This window comes from Neolamprologus brichardi, chromosome 6 (genome assembly GCF_056152115.1).
Source record: "Neolamprologus brichardi isolate AB-2024 chromosome 6, ASM5615211v1, whole genome shotgun sequence".
NCBI lineage: Eukaryota > Metazoa > Chordata > Actinopteri > Cichliformes > Cichlidae > Neolamprologus > Neolamprologus brichardi.
Window position 1 is genome coordinate 19,902,136 of NC_142109.1, and position 22,770 is coordinate 19,924,905.

The following is a 22,770-nucleotide window of genomic DNA, read 5'->3' on the forward strand; positions in this document are numbered from 1 at the left end:
ACAACAGTGTTTATGACATTGATTTCACACCATCTCCTCTAAAAAGACTTCTGCTGTAAGGGAAAAAACTATATTTGTATCTATGGAAGCGCATGCTGCTTGTTTTTGGCAAGTATTTTGTCTTTAAAATAAACATCAAAAGGTTTTAGACTTGTATCACTCCTACTAAGTAGGAATATGGTAATATTTGGATGTGCATAAGACCGCTCTTGCATCAATAAGATATTTGATCATTGTCCAACTATAGAAATATTAACTTTTTGCAGAAATCCTGATTAATCTGTTGTTAGCACAACTTCTTCTGGATAAATTTGCAATGCATCAGTTTTGCAGATTTGTTTGAGAAGCTTGTATTTTTAGTAGACATGTACTATACACTAGCTCAAATGTTACACGTGTTCTGTTATAATGACTTCTCCTGTGTTGGTTTCATTGTTCTTTCATTGTCTTTTATTGAAGTGAAACTGGCACCTCATGTAGAGTGGTCTGCCAGATTGCCTACTCAGCACAAATAGGCATTTTCAAAGTGATGCTCTGCATACTCCTAAAAGGAAGCTGTGAAGAAAAGCACTCCTGTCTTGCTGATGTCAGTCAGGAGAAACTCACTGTTCTCCAGAGTAATCGCATAAAATAATGAGATATATTTTTAATTACATGTTACTGTCACTATTTGTAGATGTTATGCTATTCCTTGGATTCAGGCTGTCCTGCTTACTTTGGTCTCTTCGTGTAGTCCTAAATGGCTAAAACCTTTACACTTTGCACTCATAACATGCTGTTTGTGTGGATCAATGTTTGTCTAGGTGGCAGCAGCTTCTCAGGGATGCAGCACACAGGGTAACAGCGATGTGCGCGCATGGTCATTAGGCCAGCCGAGCAGCCTGCCCTGCTTTCACAACAGCCTCTGGTAAGAAGTGGTTCGGCTAACAGTGTCATTTCATTGTTCTTCTCTCCACTTTAATTAATGAATAAAGACAAAAGCAGGCCTCAAACTTTACTAAACAGTTGGTGCAACACTTATTTTTAAATGCATGCACATCGGCGCGCTCAGAAGCCAACATCCATTGTTTCGCATCGTATTCTTTACAGCGCTCGCATGTATAAGACCATCACTCTGGAGAGAGGCTCCTCAGGTCTCGGCTTCAGCATTGTAGGAGGTTTTGGCAGCCCTCACGGAGACCTGCCTATCTACATCAAAACTGTCTTTGACAAGGTGAGAAAGCATCTGCTAGGTCTCCTTTTGATATGAAAACCGAAGAGTTTTAATGTTAGGGAAGACAGTTTAGCAGCAGTCTGTATGTCACTCACTGAGTCACTCCCTCACATCTTCTTATAGCGTTTTCTCTGTTCAAAACAAAACTTTCTCAGATCATCAGCAATTCAGGTAAAAAAGCAGGGAGCAGGCAGTTTCACCATGTGTGGTTTCACTTTATATGCGTTGTTGTTTTGTGACTACCTATGTAAGCCACATAAGAGACAGAGATTCTTGTGTGGTTTTAAGTTATAGTGCCTTTTTTGTAATTCAACACCAAAAATAGCAATTTGTCCCGAACTGCAATGCTCAATGTAAGAAACAAAGCAAAAAAGGCCACAGTTATAACTTGTTAAATAGCTTTTGTTTTGTAACAGGTGGTAAACTCTTAGTGCCATGCTGTAGTAAACTGCATTATGTCAGTTTTTGCATGATAGCTTTCCTTTGTTTTGTTTCTTGATTCTATTTCTGAGCATCTGTTGCGACCAATTCCTTTGTGATCATTACAAACATTCATTTAATCTCACATTCATTCTCTTCTCCTAACATATGTGTTGCCATATTAGTGTTTAAAAGCTCTTGTTGACTTTGTACTTCAGGGTGCAGCCATTGAGGATGGCAGGCTGAAACGTGGCGATCAGATAATTGCTGTTAATGGACACTGCCTGGAAGGTGTGACCCACGCTGAAGCTGTGGACATTCTGAAAAAGACCAAAGGAACTGTCGTCCTCACCGTGCTCTCATGAGACAACTGCCCACTGTACCTCAATTTAATGACATCTTCCTGAAACAGCTCTGGAGGGCTGTGGTTGTTTCCTATAAAGCTGTAGAGTGATTCTCCTCTTGTAGAGGGCACTCTACATGTCAAAACAAGGCATATAATTATAAGAAGAGTATTTATTTTAAGTCTAAATTAAATTGCATTTAATTTGTGAACTCTACCTCCAACTGCAAACACAGCTTTGTTGTATTTACACTCAGTATTTAAAAATATAGCAGAGCATGTCCAGTTAAATCCAGTTAAGGAGCCGGGTATTGGGCCTCCGTCTTGGGCTTTGGGGATTGGATGCCTGAGTCCAGTCTGACCACTAAGCTCAGTCATTCTGGAGGGACTCAGAGTAGAGACGCTACTCCTCCAGTCCAGAAAGCCTAGAATGCCCTGTAGGTGGTGCTTTTTGTGGCATGTCTAACTGGCAGGAGACCCCCAGGGTGGACACAGGACACACTAGAGAGATTTTATGCCTCAGGTGGCTTAGGAAAGCCCCAACAAGAGCTGGAGAAGGAAATAGCTAAGGAGCACCTGAGACCCTGACCCAGATGAGTGGAAGAAAATGGTTGGATGGAGAGTTTAGCATTGTTGTGCATTATTTTTCATGTAAACACACTCATCAATACGTTACGTGTTCATACTGATATATATAATTGAAGCCTCAATTGACAGCAGCCTAGTGCTGGATTTTGATTATTACTTTAACAAACAAACAACTCCCAAGACTCAAAATATGCCAACTGCTTCTGCCAATCTTTTGTATGGCAATAGGATGTCTGCTTTGAAAGACTGTTGTACTTTTCTTTTCATTGTTGTGTTCGAATAATTAAAAATGTGTCATGATTTCATGAATATTGAATGTCTTAAGTGGCATGTCGATAATTAGCAATGATAACCACCTTATGTTAAACGGGACAGAGAATAGGAAAAAATGCATTTTGCTGCATCTGTTAGAAGCAGCTGCTGAGTATCGACTGTTATTTACCAGTGTAGTATTAATCAGTGTTTTCATAGTCTTCAACTTTAGCAGCTGTTTTTTTTAGGACTTGATTGTTGATGTTAATAGTTCAGTGTGAAATTAGACACCGTCTCCGTTTTATATAAATTTATTTACCTGACTTCACTCGGCTGTGATACTTATGTTTTCGACGCTGTAATTAATTTAATTAATATAAGAAGTCACTTCACACTTACATACACACATGGATGCACACACTTGTTTTCATATCTTAGTGAGGACATCTAATTGACATAATGTTTTCCCTAGCTGCTTACCCTAACCCTAACCATTATTTGTATTGGTCCTCACAAAGATATATAAACATGGTACACACGCACTGGTATTGTGTAACCAAATGTTCTGTAAGTGATCTTATTAAATGTTATTTGTTAAAGTTTTGTATCCAAAACCTTTTGAAGTTTAGGACCTTGTGTTTCTGTTTTTCTTACCTTCTGATTTTAAGGATGAGGTTTTTTTTTCATCTTCTTTATTAATGAATACCAACAAGTTATATTTTGTGATTTCTCTCACCGAGTAGGATAAACCTTTTTTTTTTTTTCAGTTTTCAAATTTCACACATGCACACCACCAGTATCTGAGAAAAGCTCTGAACTGTTAAACAAGTACAACTGAGCTGAAAGTCACATTTTTAATGGATAGAAGAAGCAAGAGTCTTCTTTTTTCTTTATTTTATGTTATTTTTTTGCAGATTTTTTTTGCATGTTTCCAAACCAGTGAACTGAATTTCGCCTTGGAGGTGTTTTCCTGTAGCTGTTATGCTCTTTGTCTTTATCCCTCTCTCGCACTTTTTCTCCACCTTTGTCTGCCATGAGTACATATGCAGCATCACTCACGTTTAGTCAAGGTGACAGGATGAAGTGCCTGTCGTGCTTGGAATGACAGGCAGCTCTGAATTACGGAGGAGTCGTGAGGAGAGGAGAGAAGAAGGGGGATGAGCTAGATTAGAGAAAAGGCAACATTTTATAGAAGGCTGAGAAGATCAGTCTAAAGTTTGGACAAAGACGTTTTAAACCTGAGGTCCGACAATCACAGAGGAAGAGGAAACCTGTGACTTTTTTTTTAAAGGAAAATCCTCAGTACTTTCACTTTAATTACCAGAGTTACTGGTGACAACTTGATAAACAATACATTTGCACACAAATGTCTCATTTAGGAAATAGGAGGCATCTAGGGAGATCCTGTCTGGAGCCTCGGCATTAATCAAAGCCATCTGTTCACATTGCAAGCTTTATTGAAACCCAGCCATCGCGGTCTGCTTTATCCTTCTCCAGATGAACAATTGCTTCCCTGCTGGCCCGAGGAGAAATGGAGAAACGGTGTAATGCTTTTTTTTTCTCCTTTTTTTTTTGCATTTCACTTGGATCTTTGCTGTAATATAAGAATGATAAACATCATATTTGGTATTTTTTTCACATCCACAAACATTTGACCCCTGTGGATTTCCAGTTCCATACAAATAACTGACAGAGAAGCAGATGAAATTACATCTATTTTTCTTCTTTTTTTCATTAAGAGGAAGCAAAAGGACTTATCTGCCGTTTTTGGTTTTTTTTTTCAAAATCAGCCTCAAATTTCATGACAAACATTTTTAAGGGGAAGAGGTCCAGCCACAGGGAACAGGACTTTTTTTTCCTACCCTTAATCATACACCATGTAGCACAGTAACTTCTTTGGCTGCAGAAACTGCAATGCATTTTTTTTTTGCAGATGACTTTCATGAGAGCATGCTTGAAAGGCACTAATGAGCCTCTCTCTCTGGAGGATAGCAGTGGCCAAATGATTGTTCTATGTGTGACTGTCACATCGATCCATATTCATAAACATAGGGGACCGTGTCTTTTTGCTGTCAGTGTAACCTGGTGATACAGAAAGTACAGCCAACTGATGATGGGTCCAAAAAGTCTTCTTCTCCATCCTTTCCCATGAGGTCCTTTTTCAAGATATCAGCATGCACTGCAAAAATACCGGTCCTTTGAAATTCACTCCAGTCAGTGCTGAGTGTTAAAATCTTGATTCCCATAAAGCAAGATGTCCCAAAATATCCCAAAAGGAAGAGTTAGGTGCCACTAAGTCCACGTCATTCCCATCAAATGAGCGAATGAGCTGGACTGAGTTGGCATTTGGCACACAGACGCAAAAAAGCGTGCACGGTGGTGTGGCTTATATTCAGTGACATAGCCTAGAGCAAGAAATAGTTAGACCTCATCATGAAACAGCAGGCAAACACTGGATGACGTCATCCGATTATGAGTTTGAAAACCGACCGAACAATGCTAATGAATAATGCTATTAATTTTACATGCGGCTACACACATCTGTACTTGGATTAATTTAGCAATAAATTAATTTAGCAATAAATTAATCCAGAAATAAAGTAAATTTCAAGTGATGAAAGTTCCGTAGTCTACTGTGTAGTTTTTACAGAAATCTTTTTGACGCTTATTCAATAAACCACTGAATTTCTCACGGTTCACAAAAGCTTATTTCTGAAAATTTTGTTAGATACTCTGAATATAAAAAAAAACATGTCCGTTTTTAAATGTCCGTTGATCACCCTCGGCTTAAAAATCCTCAAATTTGGGGACACTGTGGTTAAGTAAGTGTTTGTTTTGGGGTGGGGAGTTTCTGCTGAAAATGCAGCTTCACATCAGAAGGACAGCATCTCCACCCTCCATCTCCATGACGCCCTTGCTGTAGGTACGAGCTTGAAGACTTGCTGTAAGCCTCCAAAGCTGCAACGTAGGATCCTAAATTGTGCATACGGTGCGCCTTCGTGGTAATTAGGCATCCAGTGACAGGTGGCCGCCTTTTGTGACAGACAGGACAGGATTATTTATTTATTCAAGGCAAACGATATTATGTATGTAAAACTATCACACACACAAAAAAGCCAAAGTTATAAAAAATAAAAGTAATAAATCTGTGCCAAAAGGGCAATCTAGTCTTACAACTCGAAGGTACCAGCTTATAGGTGTGGACAGTGTAGCAGTTTTATGGTGCCATGAACATTTAAAATTCCACGGTGTGCTTAAAGTCACATTAAGTTTTGTCTTTGACATTCCCTACATGCAGTTTTAAAAAAATTAGGATACGAGTGTAAACGAAGAAAAAAAAACGATTTCCTCCTTTCGCAGTAATCCTTTAGATCCACTTGAGGGCGGTACATCTGCTGTTTTGAACACATGGAAATTTGCATGGGCTTGATTTGAGAAGTAACATTACGTCTAAGTGGTGTGATTTGCCAGTTGGCCTGAGGCTTGAGATAAGCAAATTTATGCCTGCGGCATACAGGCCTGCAATGGTGTTTTCATAAAATACTGCTTGTTCACACAAAAACAGAGTGAGTTAAAAGTTTTTTTAAAAGATGAAAAGGAATAGAAGCATATTCCTATAGAAAGAGATCATTTCATCTGCATGGATAAACATATATTTGTCAGCTGAAAATGGGCAGCGAGGTGGAGTCACTAAATAGTGTAGCTCTGACATGTAGCTTTGGAGGGTTCAGTCCCAGTAGCTGCTCCTATGCTTGCTGTGTACTTATCTGAGCACTGGATATCAGCTCTTGCAGTTATTATAATCTTGGCTGCAGTCTGAAAATCTGCTGTATGTGCTCAACAAAAGATCCGCCAGACCCTCTCCGCCTTTCAATTCATAAATGCAGACACACAATTAAGCCTCAAAACCAGTTCACCTTTATTAGAAGAAATGGAGGAATAATTAAAAAAAGGAAAACAAGACAAATTTATGTATGTAAATGTTGGGTCCTCTCAAGATAATCGAAAATGTTAGACAACGGACTGTGATTTGTCCAGCCTGCGGTCTTCCTCTGAGTAGCGTCGGTAAGTTTCTGCCAACAGCGGCTCCAGGGCCTCGGCAGAGTTGTAAGAGTGAGAACGCATAGCGCAGGCTATGACTATACCAACCACCACCACAACCAGCACTGCAGCAATAACAGCTACGCTGATGATCTCAGAGAGGGTGAAGGTACGAGCTATGAGGGAAAAGAGCGGACGGTTATGAGCAATTCCTGGATTTTGTGGATCTGCGCATGCTTACACGTTCTCTGCTTCTCACCCGGCCACTGGACCTCATATGAGTATCCCAGGTTTTCTGGGGCAGGCACAAACATCTCAGCATTGGTGACAGGCGGCCAGAAAGGAACCATGTTGAACCTGCTGTTGTGTCCAATGGGAGCGTTCTCATCGGGGTAAACAGTGTCACCTGAGAGAGTGAAGAATATGTCAATCCATCTATTCATTCTCCAAAGTGAATTTTGTTGTTTGAATATTCGCAAAGGTGTACCCGGTTGATGCCTGCGGAGCCACTCGTCAAAGACTGCATCGGTAAAGGTGTGAAGCAAGACAAAGATGGGATCATTGGGCGACAGGTGAGTCTGTCCACCCGTCCCGTTGAGGAAGAGGTGGGCCAGATTGTGAAGACTGCGGATCACTGGGTCGTACATCCCCTGGGGGGCGCTGTAGCCTTGAAATTATGGAACAAAAAATGAGAAAAAAAAAAGGAAAACGTTTAATGAAGACTCTGATTTACCAAAATTAGGAACAACAAATGTTGTGTTGGAGCTAACCATATGTGCATGTGGGTGGAGGATTGAGTGAGTGTTTTTCTGGCTTTGTGTTTCATCTATACACTCACACAGTATTCAGCAGCTTTATTTTCTGAGCTGAGCCCAAGAGAAACTGAATATTTCCTTGGATTGGGCTGATGGAAGAATGCTAAATCTCAACTACTGCTTTGGCTCTAACCTATGAGTCATGTTGAATGTGGATCACCTTCGATGGTGTTCCTGAAGCTCTCGGAGGAGGTGGAGTAGTAAGGAGGGGTATCAAAGGTGTTGATCTCCAGACAGTCCAGCACATCTTTGGGCTCCGGCAGCCTCTGCACCATGGGCCGCGCCACGTTGCCTGCTGGGTTCCTCCTGATGGGACTGCTCTCTGTGCCTTGGAGATGAAGAAAGGACTCAATAAAACTAGGTTAAGCGAAATATAATTACTTTAAAATAATAAAGATAACTTCTGATTACTGGCACACTAAGACCTAAGATCAGGCACAAGCCAGAGGTCCCTACAGATATGGCTTGATTGAAAATGTATTATTTAACCACCTTCTAACTCTGTGTGGGAGACTCTACTAGTTTGATCTGCCTTAAACATGACAGGATGGCAGTTTTCTTTTTTAATTATTCAATAAAAGTCAACAGTAGTGAGTGGGAGCTTTGTGACTGAACAGAAGTCTTTTTTTTCTTTTTTTGTCTCTCTTGCATGTATGATCTCTTTCTCTTTTTTCAGGCTTTCTCTCCTACACACAAGCACATAAACAGAAGGCTACATAACCGAGTTGTCTGTCTGTTTGAAGATTATTCCCTCAGATCAAAGGAACCAGTAGACTGTTAGATTCCTGTCTTCAACAAGCACATGCACAAATGAGGCAACCCCCTTAACCCATTTAAGGAGATGTTGCTTGTTGACGCAGGAAATACCAGGCCTGTCATGACTCTCTGGGGGGAATAACAAGATAGATCACTCACATGTTGGCCACTCACGTGTTCAACCTGTTACCAAACACTTTTTTTTTTCTTATGACCTCTTTTTATAAGTTTGTTGTTGAGGCTCCACGGGGAAAGATGATTGACATTCCCAATTACTTGCCTATTCCAGATGAAAACCAAATCCTTTATAAATTAGGTGCATTTGAACACTGAAAGAAAGGTAGTGAATTAGGCTTGTAATCTGGTGCCAGTACGGAATGAGAGCCAATCCCTGCAAATCTGATCACCTAAAGTCTAGGTTACGCAGCGTTATCTTATTACTGAATAAGAATTCCCTTATTCTAGGTTAAATCTTGTGACCAATCAGGAATTAACACTGAAAAACTAGGCTGATTGAATAAAAACAAAAAAAATCTTTCAAACCGCAGTTTTTAGAGATGCAGTGTGTAGTACTTCAGTTACACACGGCAACAGAGAAGGCGATGTTTAACAACTAGAGCAGTTTCAAACAAACTGAAGTAATAGCGAGCAATATCGAATTTAGCACAACAGCTGTGAGCTATTATTTATAGCAGCCTATGTTCTACATGCTCTCTTTATGAGCTCTTTGCCCTCTTTTCTGATGCAGCTGAGACGATGCTGTATATCAGCAGCGCTCGGCTGGTATAGTGTGTGTTTCCGTGACTGTCTTTACTGTTGCAGATGGTGCCCAGAGTGTCGTAGTCATCCACACTCTCGCAGATGACCCTCCACTGTGAGAACACAGAGTTGGGGCTGATGGAGCTCATATCAAATGTGCTCCTGGCTCCCAGCAGGTCATCTGTGCAGATGTCGCATTCGCTGCCTCCAATGGCGAAGTTCCAGTAGGGCAGGGCAAAGGTGGGGTTGCCCAGCATGTCCTATGAAGATCGAACAGGGGAAGGAGGCAGGTGTTCAGAGAAGGACTGTCTGTAAACAAACTGCTTTCTTGAATTGTTTATTAGAAAAATATGCAGCTTGGTTCTTTTTCTTTTTGTCCTTTATGCGCCCTATTTTTTGTCCCCTTCCTATATATTCCTGCTTTTGTTTTGCCTTTTTTATTTCCTCCTTGCATTAACCCATTCTCCTTCAGGCTAGCTTTTCACTCAGTGTCAGATCTTTTTTCTTTCCATCACCACTCCTCCAATCTTAACCTCCTCATCCATTTCTTTATCAGCCCAGAAGCTTGCTGTCTCTCCTCTTTTCCACTACCACCCCTCTTTCTCCCTGCCTTCTCTCTACTCACCTGCATGTCTCTCTCCAGTTGCAGCAGATGAAAACGATGCCAGGTGACAAAACCTGGGCCCTCGTGGGAGAAGTCTACACCTCCAAAGCTGGTCTGGCCTGGCCCCAGGTACGTCTTACTGACAGAGTAGTAGTGACTCCAAACAAAGTAATTATAAATGGTGATGTTCTCAAACTGTGGGGTGTTGCCATCAGGCCCAAACAACTCCTGGTACCTAAAGATAAAGGATGAATGTCACGTTGTATTTTTTCCTCCACATTGCCCTGCCTGAATCCTCCAAATTCACCCTGATTGATTTGAAGTAAGAGAATGTGTGGCCGTAGATGAACTATGCATGTGTTAAATGCTCTGCTGTTGCATAAAGCTTTGTAATCTTAGTAGCTCTACAAAGTGTTTTTCACAATTTTGTTTTCACTGATCCATTCAAACACGGCTTCAGAACTTGGGGATGGTACTGGTGAATAACTCACTAATGGATATATAGATATTAATACATATTTTATTCTCTGTAGCTGCATTATGTGGCATGTAACTAAGAATCTTGAGCATGACCATTAATAACAAGGGGAATTTTAATTGTCTGATCCAGAGGTTAAGAGATTTTCTTTGAGCTGCAGTCAAGAATGGCTTCAAAAATTAACAGATTGCAGTCCTCAGCTAATTTAGAAGGAGGTTATTCACAGATTCAGGAGACTGTAATTCCCTTTACTCATGCCAAACGTGATCATTTGCTCAACTTTCTACAGCTTTTAAAGAAAGCTGCCATGAGAAATTCTCTGATTTTACAAATAATTTCAAAAGCACAGCATGTGGCTCAGCCACAGATACTGCACATATATTTCTTTCAACTACCAGACTCAGCTGAGTCTGAGCGTGCAGGTCCTTGTGCAAAACATGCTGTGTTTTACAGAGAATCACAAGGTAAAAATCAACCCTTTAAAATCATCTAATTGTATTCAGCTTGATTATCATGTTATTTTTTCAATATACCGTCTTGTACAGATGACGAGGTCAGGGTGGACAGTCCTCTTAGCTTGATCCAGAGCATTTACAAACGCCTGCTTCTCAGCTGTGCTCATCTGCATGATGTTTCTCCTTACTGGGGAGAAGTTAATGGGGTGAAGAGAGAGAATGAAGTGTTGTTAAAGTGTGGTAGAAACGAAGGAAGAGTAGAGAAAAGAAAGTGCTATTAAAAATTAACACTTTTTTCCTGCTCCTAGCAATAAATGCTGCCTTCATTCCCCAGGCTGATGTAGACCTGTGAAATCGTGAAGGACATGGTAGAGGATAGAAATTTTAAGTCGTCGTGAATTTTTAGGTCGTAAAAAAGCATCTGCTCTCTTACCCACAGAGATCCTCTGATCACAGTTTGGTCCAGTTAGCCCGTGTCTGCATCGCCCACAGTTGTAGCCGGTAAAATTCCCATTACACCGGCAAGTGCGATTGAAGAATCTCAGCGGCCACCTCTCTCTGTCATCGCGCCCGGCATAAGGGTACTGAGGTCCATGGCGCCGACTGTCAGCCTCAATGGTCACACACTGGCCTCTTCCTGTGCTGGAGCCACACTCGTCTCCTGCTACCCCTGTAGGGGATGGGCAGCACTGGCCGCTCTGCAGCCCCTCAGGAGTGACACACTCCCTCGGGAACTGGGCCAAGGTGAGCGTGGCACACAAGGTCCCCACCAAACCCACACTCCACAAGCTGATAAAGTAGAGAATGAGGTGAAGTAAGGAGTTTTTTAGGGCCATGCAGTAATTTAGATGTGAGAACAAGGTTAGAACAAAGTGTGTGGAAATCTTTTACATGTTGAGAATTGCTGTTCTACAGGCCTCCTTCTTTTTTTAAAGGACTTGTCTTGTTCACGGTTGTGAAGGACCAGTGACCGTCCCAGAACACATTTAGCAAGATGAAGATAAAAAAAAACCATCCCCACATACACGACACATCCACTGAAATTAAGCTCCAGAACAACTTACTCAGTATGTGTTCTCTTGCTAAAGCCAATTGTCTTAACATTATTCCAAAACTTCAGTTCTTACACATCCCTGCAGGCAGCACAAGTCATTATTTATAATTCACAAAGCCATTAGCTTTCAACTCTTACAAGTTCAGAAATGCTTTCAACAATAGACAGCAGGCAATGATTTGCTTGAACCTTTTTTCTTTTTTCTTCCTTTTTTTTGCAGTTAGATTTGCTTGCCTTTTGTGCCTTTTGAAGTTTGTTGATTAGAAATGAATGAAGGAGTGGCTAATAATTTGCAATTATTATGAGCAATTATTTAACAACAAAACAACACCTAAGAAATGTTACCAATATAAAAGGGGAAATGCTCCACATGTTTGAGCATATTACAAATATTTGAATGCACGACTTAACGAGTCGGTGCATCACCTGCTGGGTTCTGTGGAAATCTGCTCTGTAACATCATACGAGACAAAACTTCACTTCATCTGCAAAGATGTAGCGCATTAGTCCAATAAATACTTTTAATTTGTAAAGCCGCTAAAGCAGTCAGTCATACCTCCGAGTTGTATGACTTTTTGGATTCTACAGTTCATTTGGTGAAAAAGGAATCAGTATCATTTGTTCCCCTACCTCTGACTGTACATGCTGCTCCTCTGTTTGCAGAACTGAAGTCCCCCCCAAGAATCAGCCCATTGCCCTTCTCTGTCTTAAATAGCTATTGAGCACATGAGCAGGCCTTTGTGGAGCTTGTGCAAGGAGAAACACACACACACACACACACACACACACACACACACACACACACACACACACACACACACACACACCATACACACGTGTACACTTGAGGGTACTTGAGTTTTTTCAAAAACTCATTCATGAACCTTGTGATCATGGACCAAATGACGCCAGACTGTGGATACTCACACAACTATTTGATGACATTCATGCTGAAGTCTTACAAGAGAAAATTTCTGGGGTTTTAGCCAAGTTCTACATTTATGTAAATCATGGACGTAAGTAGAAGTTAGTTCCATAATTTTGCTTTGTTTTTGTTTGTTTTCGTTTTGTTTCTGTACACTCCAAAAGACGATTTTCAAATTAAGCAATCAAGACGTGATTGAAGTACAGACTGTCAGCTTTAATTCCAGCAGTTTTACAGTATTTTTACACTAGCACTTTAGGAGATGCAGCCAATTTTATGCACGGTCCCTCGTTTTCAAAGGCTTAAAAATAATTGGACAATTGACTGACAAGCGGTTTCATGGTGACACGAGGCCTGGTCCCTTGTTGTTATTTCATGATAAATGAAGCAAACATAATATCTGAAGTTGATTCAAAGTCCTAAGTTTGTATTTTTGTCACTTTTCTCTGTATTCTCAAAATTATTTCAACTGCTAAGAAAAACAACTTTAAAAAATCTAACCAAGATGACACTCTCAAAATATTAGCGATATCATTGTTAACGTCTACAAACATGAAACACAGAGGGTTTACAACAAGGTGCAAACCACCGGTTACACTCAAGAACATGAAGGTCAGATGAGTGTTTTTTAGAAACCCTCTGAAAGAGCCTGCACAGTTCTGAGAAAAAACAATTCAGATGATAAACTTGCAGAAGAATGACGGGAAGAGAAAAATATGATAGGGGCATGGTTGTGGTGTGTGGTGGCCAGTGGAACCCGGCACTGGAGTTTATGGATCTAGTTGCTTCTTTGGACACTTAATTTTGTTCTACTCAAAGCAAAACTTATGATACACAAGTCAAGACTTGCGCAGAATAAAAATCAAATCCATTTTTAAAAAATCGTTTTACATTTTAAAGACTTTTCAGATGAGGCACTTCATGTTGCAGCCAGCATTCTCAGACTTCAGACTTGCTGATAAAATGGGATGATTGCTCGTGGCAGTTCAGCAGCTTTGTACAGCATGAGCGATGTGGCCACTTTGAAAACCGTTGCTCAACAATTCCAGTGCAGCCTAAAGTGTTTATAGACATCAAACCACTAGACAGCAGTAGATACATAAAAGGTTTATCACATTTGCACACTTGCACATGTACACAGTGTTTTCAAACACACGTTTCTCTGTTCACTCAGTCACACAGTCATATATGCCAAAATCCAAAATTGTTAGGCTTTTTTTTTTTTAAATTTACACATGCAAAAACACAAATCATACGCAAGTCATACGCACTAAGTGTAAGATGATTATACAGTAGTTAATACGCTTGGGAATGTGAGACAGTCACTACTGGGTTTGGTTAGGGTGTGAAATGTTTAGGTAATTCACTGGCTGTGTGCTCATTGAGCTTAATTTAGATATAGCATGAATGAGAAAACAGTTGGACCCCCTAGAGAAAGGAAGTCCTGAGGTCTTGTGAGGAATTTGGTCCTGATCCAATATTGGCCCACTCATCTGTAGAGCTGGGCAGGAGGTCTGACATAGCTATTGCATGCTCATCTCCTTGCTGGTCATTTATTTTGGCCAGGGTTGAAGCCATATTAGCTGGGTCAACTGCAGCCATCCTGGTGGAAAGGACAAAAGAGCAGTTGGCAGTGATTAGACCAGTTGAAACGGGAAAAAAGGAGAAAATATACAGCCGTCTGATGACAGGAACAACTCACATTGTTGTACAATGGTATAATATTAGGTTAGTGCTAGCAGGAAAATGGGATAAATTTCACAAAAATGAGAAAATCTATTTTGCTTCACGCAAAAACAAAGACAGGCACCTTTCAAGCGATGAAATTGAAACACACTTTCAAATGGCTTGTTCGTAATGGTTGTCAAACTGCTGTTAAGTATGCCGCTCTAAGCGAATGCTAATATTCTCACTGGAAGGTCTGTTTATTTAATGATTTCCACACCAGATGGAGAAGCTTACAAACTGTGCTGAAATGAGATACCTGGGAGCTAATGACACACCTAGATACAAACAGATCACTTGACATTATTGAATAATTGCAGGGGATACTGTCCTGACTGAAATTTTTAATATGTCCTAGTAGACTACCCCTCAAGGGCAACAATGCGGCTGTCCTAAGAGCACTTCCATTATGTTGCCTGGGTGCTGAATATTTGCACGTTACCCAGAATGCCTGATGAGTTTAATGTTCACACAGCTGCTTTGGGTTTTGTGTTGGGCTAAAGGGGATGGAGGTGGGAGCTGGATTTGGGTTACAGTTTAAAGCTCACTGAAAAATAATCTTAGAGCACTGTGGAGGTTTTTTTGTTGTTGTTTTTTTGTCGAGCTGTTTGCTTGAAGTTCCAAGGATAATAAAGTACGATATTTTTTCTGCGGCTATGATTTCAGCCAAGCACCCACTGAATTGTGCATCAAAGACAGATGCCGTCCTTCCAAGTGAAACCTCATGGACGCCAAGTTCAATGCAATACCAAAGAGTTTGTAAATCCCAGCATCTTTTGTTCAGGTGCAGTTGTTTACAGCCAGCTTGACTCTTGAAATACCTTTTTTGGGGGAAACATTTATTGCTAAAGAAGAGTTTAAAAACCAAAAAAGTAGTTAAAAAGCAAATTTTGTTTTCTATTAACAGGAATTTTGGTTCTTTTGATGACAACTGGATTGCCACTGCTGCTGCAAAGACTCTTAACAAGGACACATTTCAAAATTACTGTGTCGACTGTTTAATAATTCAGTGTTGCTTTGTTATTGTCTGTGCAAGGCAGGCATCACATTTCTACTTGTGTCTTATACACATTCACTCGCTGAAGCAACACACAAATACACAGACTCTCAATCTCTAAATCTCTGAATTTTTAGTATTTTTTGTTTACAGTTGATTGTCACCACATGCATATTTTTCACATGGTCTCTCACTGCAAGCACACAACTGTAGCTTAATTACTGATCCAAGCCCACCGGTCTGATTAGCAAAAGCAGTGGTATTAGCCAGTAATGCTCTTGGTTCACGGGACTCACATTCTCATGTGACATTTTGAGCAGAATCCCGGGGCTATTACACTATAAAAGCGCCAAGAGGGAATCAGCTGAGAAGCACACAACTGGTGGCTCCTGACCTCCTACGCAGGTCAGTACATGATATTTAGGCAGGTCACAATGGAAAAGTAAGTAAGTGTAGCTGAGGAAAGAAATCAGTGAAATCTTGTATCTTGTAATCTGTGATGAAGCCTAGCGAAGGCTGCCAATAAAATTTAAGCTTTGTTGCATTAGATTATTTTTGAAGTTTAAAGTTAAGATTCCATTTTAATTCAACACCTGTGAAGGTTGTTTGCACCTTCTGCTTGCTTGTCAGTCCTAAAATAGTTTAAGAGATGTCACTTTGTATAAATGCACAGCTCAAAAAAGTTAAGGGATCACTTAATGCATGCCATGCCCATGGAGTCTGGTCAGTAGCCCACTGGAGATCATTTTGTAGGGCTCTCTTTCTCAGTTCTGAGACTGTACAGGGAGCCACAGTAAACCTTCTTATGGTGGAAAGCATGGATGTGTCCTGAATTGACTGCTGGTACTGTCTCATGTTACTAGCAGTAACAAGGACACTAACAAATAGAAAAACTAGGAAAAAGGGATGAGGGAGGGATAAGAAAACCATTCTGTTTTTAGGGAGTCTTGTTATTGCCTCTGCAGTACGCCTGTTGTCATTTTCATTTGCACCAAAGCAAGTGAATTGGATTCACAATGGTTTATGATTTGTAACAAGACAGATTGATGTCCCTGAAGTTTAACTGGCTCTGTGTTATACTGTGAAAATGAAGCAGTACCTTAATTTTCTTTTGAGCAGTGTAAGAAAAAGTAAAAAGGTTGGCAAGAGAGAGAAAAAGGCCAGGCTTAAAGAAGAATGTGAACACTGTATATTAAATGTTTTGAATGTGACTTTGCAGTCAGCAGATCTCAAGTCAAATAAACACCTGTGGAAGATTGTGTGTTAGGTTGTGTTAGATTGCAAAATGACACAATTCTGGCAGCATTTTATGACTCTTAATGTTGTCCTTTTCCTTTATTTTTGCAGATACTCTCATGTGTGCTGTACGCATCTATAACACTGCAAGAAACACTGGTGAGAACATACTGTTGAGGGTCACCATTGCCCGCAGGCAGTGTATCATCACTGTAGTCATCTCCTGTAGTTGCCTCTGGCTCAACACACTCTTCCTCACATGCACGCTGTCGGGGCAGGCTGCTGCTCGCACACAAACACATAAACAATATCCCTTTATCACTATTATTGCTCTTCTTGCTTACTCTTGACCTTCTACAAATTAACTGCACGTTGCAATGAGTCATGTAGAGAAATAAAAAAGTAGCCAAGTATATAACTGAAGCAAGACCATTCTCTTTTGTGAACAGAGGAGGAAATTCTGACCCAACACTCGATACGTGGTCTGATTTCATCATGTATCAGTGTTGAAATGTTACCTTGAGCTCAGGCAACATCTAAAGCAATCATGTGCCAGTTCTGCTCCGAGTCCCATCTGTGATTGTAGCACTTTTGTTGTTACAGGTAGCAATCAAATGGTTTGTTTCGGATATCAGAGAAAAAGAAGTGGATGGTGGCTGACACTGGTGCAAATGCAACAAATGTTAGTTGCATTCACGTTCACAAAAGTAATTAAAAAAGGAGGGGAGTCTGCTTTACAAATACAGAGTCAGACAGATATTCATGCAATGGTATTGTACAAATTTGTGTTGTAAAAGAAATGTGCTTTAAAATGAGGCTGTTTGATGTGTAGTCTAACCTAATCAAAGCATAATAATGGAAGGCAGGCTTTAAAGGAATACTGCTGGCCAGAGATTAACAAGCAAAGCATTTTTGCTAACAAGCAAAGATTAGAGCTGTAATTTGAGGAACTCAGGGCCTATAAAAGAACTGTTTTGAATCAATGTTCCTGTAGATCAAGTGGTGCAACTTACTTGTTTTTGTGACGACGTTTGACGATATAGATAATGATGACGGCGGTCTGCAAAACCAGGAAAACTGCAGCAGTAGCAGCTCCGATTTTCCATGGTTCCAAGCCTAATTCAGTTGATTCTAAACAGATACAATAAGGCAGAGAGAGAGATAAATTGCAGGGCAGAGCAGGTGGAAGCATTAGATTTAATACAAAGTTTGACATACTTGTGGCTGATGGGCAGCCACAAGTATGTCAAAGTGTCCAGCAAATGTACAAACAGGAAGCTCTTATATGAATATGTGCAGTCTAATTATACATGATGTTTTTTCATAGAAGAAAAGACCTTTTGTTTTTTGCTACCGCTACGTCATTTTAAACAATCTGCCAGTAAAATTGTGCCAGCCCAAACTGGCATGTGTCTAATGGCACTGGCTCCTACAAAAAATATGAAGCAAATACAAGAGGCAGAAAACAGCATGTTGTAGCCTGTGTGACAGGAGGGTCCAAACTTTCTGGTCTTCCCCCACCAGTTAGGGTATAGTTAGCCTGCACAATTGCTCAGTGGAATGGAAAAACATCAAGCTGGCCATCTGCATATTTTGCTGGCAGAATCATGATAATGATCTGTTTTCTTCTTCTTTATTCTGCCCAAGTTTTTAATGTGGAAAAAAAAATATCTCCTGTTGAATATTTCCCAAACTATTTATAGCCTAGGATGTGTTTCTAAAAGTGTTTGAGAACTACAGCAAATCTAATATATCAAAGACCACATTGCAATCAACAATCAATCTACCATGCATGTCTTTGGGCTATGTAAAATACATAGTTATCTATACTGTAAGTTTAGCTTTTACCTGGATCTTTAACGAGCTCATTGGTTTCCCCCAATGCCTCTCCTTCAGTCCTGGGGTGTTCGGCTAGATCATCATTCATAAAATTATCCAGTGTAGGATGGGCATCAGCTGGGTCATACAGGAAAAGGTCATTGGTCGGGGTGATGATCTCATTGCTGTTAAATTTCTCATCATCTAGGTTTCTTTCTTCAGTCTCCACATCAATGAGGAATAAATCCACAGTGGAAGCCTGGTTCTCAGAGCTCTGCAACATGGTGGTTTCAGCACCACCATCAGGTTCTGGGCCAGAGATCCCCACCACATCTAGAAGTGAGGTTTGGTATGTGACACACACATGAAAATGAAGAGTAGAGGCCTAGACTAAGGTTTTGTCAAGTGGAGCAGTGGAATGTAGAATAAAGTACAGATGTGCTGTAGCTAAAAGACCCTGGTGGGTTGTGATTTGTATGCATTTGTGCATTTGTAGCAGAAAGTGTCTTTTCTTTTTTGCATAGGTCTCAATGACAAATGACCATACAGGAATGGAGGATTAAACTGATAAAGGATTCATGTTTGTATCAATGTACTCAGAGTAGAAATGTCAGATTTTTCTGAGCAAACAGAACAGGACTAGCCAGTGTTAAATATTCTTATTTACATTATAGGGGTTTTCAGACATAGTCTAGTAACCAGCCTTTTTTCTTGCACAAAAAGCTGTTATAGTCCTAATTTAAGGTCTTTAAGTATGTTATGATACACACAATGCAATGCTCAACCAAATCTGCTGAGTCTTATGCAAATGCAATTTTAAAGACCATTGCAGTTTTAAGTTTTTGTGACCCAAATTATGAGCTGGTTCTAGATATTCTGCATTTCAGATGAAAAACTTAAAACTGCAATGGTCTTTAAAATCTCTGTTAAATATCTATTTAACAGAGACAGATGAACTAAGATTAAAGTTAACATGACAGATAAAACTTACTCTGTCTAAAAGATGAAAGATTATAGACTGAAGCCTTATTTCTTAGTGTAGGTTACACTTCAGTTCCTGTGCATTTTCTACTTTTTTGCAACTCCACCTCACCTTGATCCTTTTTTGTACTGTCAGTTGAAGTCTCCGAAGCAAGCTGCTCCTCTTCTGCTTCTTTTTGGCCATCTCTTTTATTCACAAGCACCACTGATTTCCCCTTGATCACACTCTCTCCATCTCTGTCATCTACCTTTGCTTCCCCCACAGTTGTACCTCCTAATTCTACCTCTACTGAAGCTCCTTCCTCCACTAAATGACCTTGTTCTTGTTTTTCTTCTGGTCCATCTGGCTCTTTAGCTATGTTTGCATCTTCCTCCTCAAGTATTGGCTCTCTGACTGCAGTTTGTGTGGCTTCTATCTGATAATTGTCCAAAAGCAGTGCTATTGTCTCACCTGCTGTTTTGTCTAGCCGAGTTTCTTCCTTATCTCCTATCTGTTCCACATCAGCCTCTCCAAGATTGAGTTCAGACTCTCTGTGTACTGCCACCTCCTCAACATCCAGAGTTTCCTTTGTCTCCTGTATTTCTGTTAGTGTTGCACCTTTTTCTTCTGACAGCACAGCCTGATCTTTGTTGTCCTCCTGAATTTTTGCCATTACAGCTGAATCCTCTCCTGTCTCGTCTAAAGTGGCTCCAACTCCTTCTACAACCTCATCAATGAATTCAGTTCCTAGCGTCTCATCAATAACCCTCACAGTGTCTGCTTCTCTGACTCCAGTTTCTACACCTGCTGCGGCTTTCTCCACAGATCCAGCTGCTGCTTCATGCTCTTCCATGACAACTCCTCTATCAGATACATCTTCAGATGCATCCACCCCTGCTTCATCCTGCTTCTCTTCAACACCAGCATCTTCTTCACTGATGCCCATATTTTCATCCTCCACTTCCTGCTCCAGCACTTCTGCCTCAAAGTCAGCTTCTTCCTCAGCTGCTTTCTGGACTGTGCCCGGATCCACTTTTGTATCACTCCCTCCATCCGCTTGTCCCAGAGCGACCTCCACCACCTTCTCCAGCAGCTGTTTCAGCACTTCCTCTGTCCTACGGCCCCCCACCTGCTCTGAGGGTTCCTGCACAGCTTGCTGCACCTCCTTCAGGCTAGGAGGGGACAGTACTGCTGGTGCCACCCCTGCAGAGGTTAGCTCTGGTTCCTGTGGTGAGGTCCGTCCATAGGGGGTGCCCTCAGTGGAGGACTGGATAGACGTCATCAGACCTAAGGACACAGTGAACAAACGGGAATATAGTACGTTTAATGACATTAAATTTTTTTTATTGATAGTGATGAATATTGATAATTTAACATACCTAAGGACTAGTTACTACATCTTTGTATATAATATGCATGACATTTTCACATGTAATGAACATATAAAGTATATGTGGTAGCATTATCTCAGATTGCCAGTGAATCAAATCTAAACACATCTATTTATACTCGTTCCTTCACTTTGTCATACTATTATTTATTCATTTTGTAGATTATAGTTAATTAAACTAGTGGTTTGGAATCAGTAAGCACTTGTGACTCGTTCATCAGAACATCACTGTATACATAATCACACCTATCTACTACCTCCCTACCTTGTATTATTAAAACCACTAGGAATCCTTTCAAAGAGCAGTCCTCCATGTGTACTCCAAATGTGTACTCCAAAGCAATCACAGTAATTTCCAGGAAAATCCTTTTAATGTCTTTTGTGTCTAGAAATCTTGCTCAAAATGCCAAGTGTGAGTGTGTACACCACCACAAGACATACACTGAGACTCCGGATGGTTGAACGGCAAATACCCAATGGAGTGTGATCCCAGCAGGTGACGAAGAAATGAGGGAGGGTGGAAAACAAACATTGCCATGTTAAATATTGTCACCTCAAGGTTTCTCTGTACCACCAGGTGTCCCTATGGTGTCGTTAGATGAAGTAGCACCGCAGCGCTAAATGGTTTTGAGACTCTTACAAGGGTTGTGGTGAAGCATGGACGGCATGTCACACACACAGTGAACTCTGGAGGTGCAATTATAAGGAGAGTGTGAGTGATGCAACCATTTAGGCCTGAAACAGTGCTAGAGAAAGCAGAGCTGAGTTGGAGCCCAAAAGACTACAAACAAAATTTCACAATATTTTAAAAATATTTAATGAGTTAGTTTACAGCGTGAAAAAGAATCCCTTATGTTACCAGGTTTTTTATTATATAAAGCATTTGTTTCTACTAAGATGCCCACTTCTCTGTTATCAGTCCGATGTGCACAGCTAGGATGTCGAACAGCACAGTGATGCCTTATGGTTTCCTATTGTTGCATCTAGGGTGTTTCTATTCAGTCTCTTGATTGCATGATTAGTGTGGAAATCCAAAGAAATTGGAAGCAGGTGTTTCATTAATTGGGTTGTTTCTGTGAATGCACATAGTGTATGGCTAGAGGCAATGAAAAATCCCTAGGTGGGGTTTTTTTTGCTGCAGTTTATTTATATTCATGTCTAGGTTAGCATCACAGAGGCACTCCAATTGCACCAAACACCCACTTGGATAGTTTTGTTTTTTATATGGATACAGTCATTGAAGTAAGCATGCATATCCATATTGTAAAAGTACAACAGCCGAATAAAGTAACCAAACATTGTTCTGTTACTACACCTAGTTTATCACATGCTACTTCCATATATCTAGGGCTGCTTAGGTTGTCCACCTCTATGTTACAGACAGCAATATCTCAGGACTTTTTGGATGGTTGGATGCATGTAAAGCTTGACTGTGGTGATCAACAGCCATTTGTGTCTTTCTATTCATGCATGCATCCTAATGACATTGCTTGCCTCTGATGTTCTCTATTGACATTAGGAGATTCAGATTTATGTCTTTGAGTAAAGACACAAATAATCTACAGTGACCAACTAATTTATCGGATGACTATCAAATTTTGCTAATGCTTGAATTTGTTCAAGCATTAAATGCTTGCAAACTGTGCTTTGCAAACTATAAATGCAAAACGGTCAAACTTTCTGATTGTAGCTTGCTGATGTCAGTGTCATAGCTCAAAAAACAGCACACAGCACTATGTCTGTGAAGTTTGTTACTTTCAAACTGAGATCAATCATTAGTAAATAGTAATCTTAGCTGAAGAAATAAGACCAATGTACTGCCTAAGAAGACAGAAATATGGCCAAAAAACCCCCAGCAAATCCAAGTCAATGAGATTTTGATGAAGAAACCTTCTGCTGCTCTCGTGACCCTGTGAGAAGGGTCACCACAGCAGTTTTAC

At 40.4% G+C, this 22,770-nt stretch overlaps 3 protein-coding genes across 4 annotated transcripts in view; 1 reads left to right on the forward strand and 2 right to left on the reverse strand.

Moving 5' to 3' along the window:
- si:dkey-92j12.5 (multiple PDZ domain protein) overlaps positions 1-3,416 on the forward strand; it is a 45,969-nt gene extending 42,553 nt beyond the window's left edge. Inside the window, exons 42-44 of the mRNA XM_006787302.3 lie at positions 804-907; positions 1,090-1,213; positions 1,852-3,416. Coding sequence (XP_006787365.2) covers positions 804-907; positions 1,090-1,213; positions 1,852-1,998 — 375 coding nt within the window. The 3' untranslated portion in view covers positions 1,999-3,416. The remainder of the gene's footprint in view (positions 1-803; positions 908-1,089; positions 1,214-1,851) is intronic.
- A 3,302-nt stretch (positions 3,417-6,718) lies between these two features.
- Positions 6,719-12,463, reverse strand: tyrp1b (tyrosinase-related protein 1b). 2 transcript variants are annotated; one of them, XM_006787303.2, is made up of 9 exons: positions 12,409-12,463; positions 11,158-11,513; positions 10,803-10,911; positions 9,813-10,026; positions 9,243-9,447; positions 7,833-8,000; positions 7,345-7,524; positions 7,117-7,263; positions 6,719-7,033 (listed from the first exon to the last, which is right to left on the reverse strand). In XM_006787303.2, the coding sequence occupies exons 1-9, from the start codon at positions 12,420-12,422 to the stop codon at positions 6,828-6,830; spliced, it is 1,599 nt and encodes a 532-aa protein (XP_006787366.1). In that variant the 5' UTR covers positions 12,423-12,463; the 3' UTR covers positions 6,719-6,827. The 2 variants fall into 2 exon arrangements, with proteins under 2 accessions (XP_006787366.1, XP_087698667.1); XM_087842541.1 differs by lacking the exon at positions 12,409-12,463 and having other exon boundaries at positions 11,158-11,675.
- Positions 12,464-12,838: 375 nt separating this feature from the next.
- LOC118453949 (uncharacterized) lies at positions 12,839-21,228 on the reverse strand. Its single transcript, XM_035906188.2, has 6 exons — positions 21,096-21,228; positions 19,573-20,727; positions 18,510-18,812; positions 17,675-17,792; positions 16,833-16,943; positions 12,839-14,306 (listed from the first exon to the last, which is right to left on the reverse strand). Exons 1-6 carry the CDS (start codon positions 21,142-21,144, stop codon positions 14,132-14,134), a joined length of 1,911 nt encoding a protein of 636 aa, XP_035762081.2. The 5' UTR covers positions 21,145-21,228; the 3' UTR covers positions 12,839-14,131.
- Between the last annotated feature and the right edge of the window lie 1,542 nt (positions 21,229-22,770).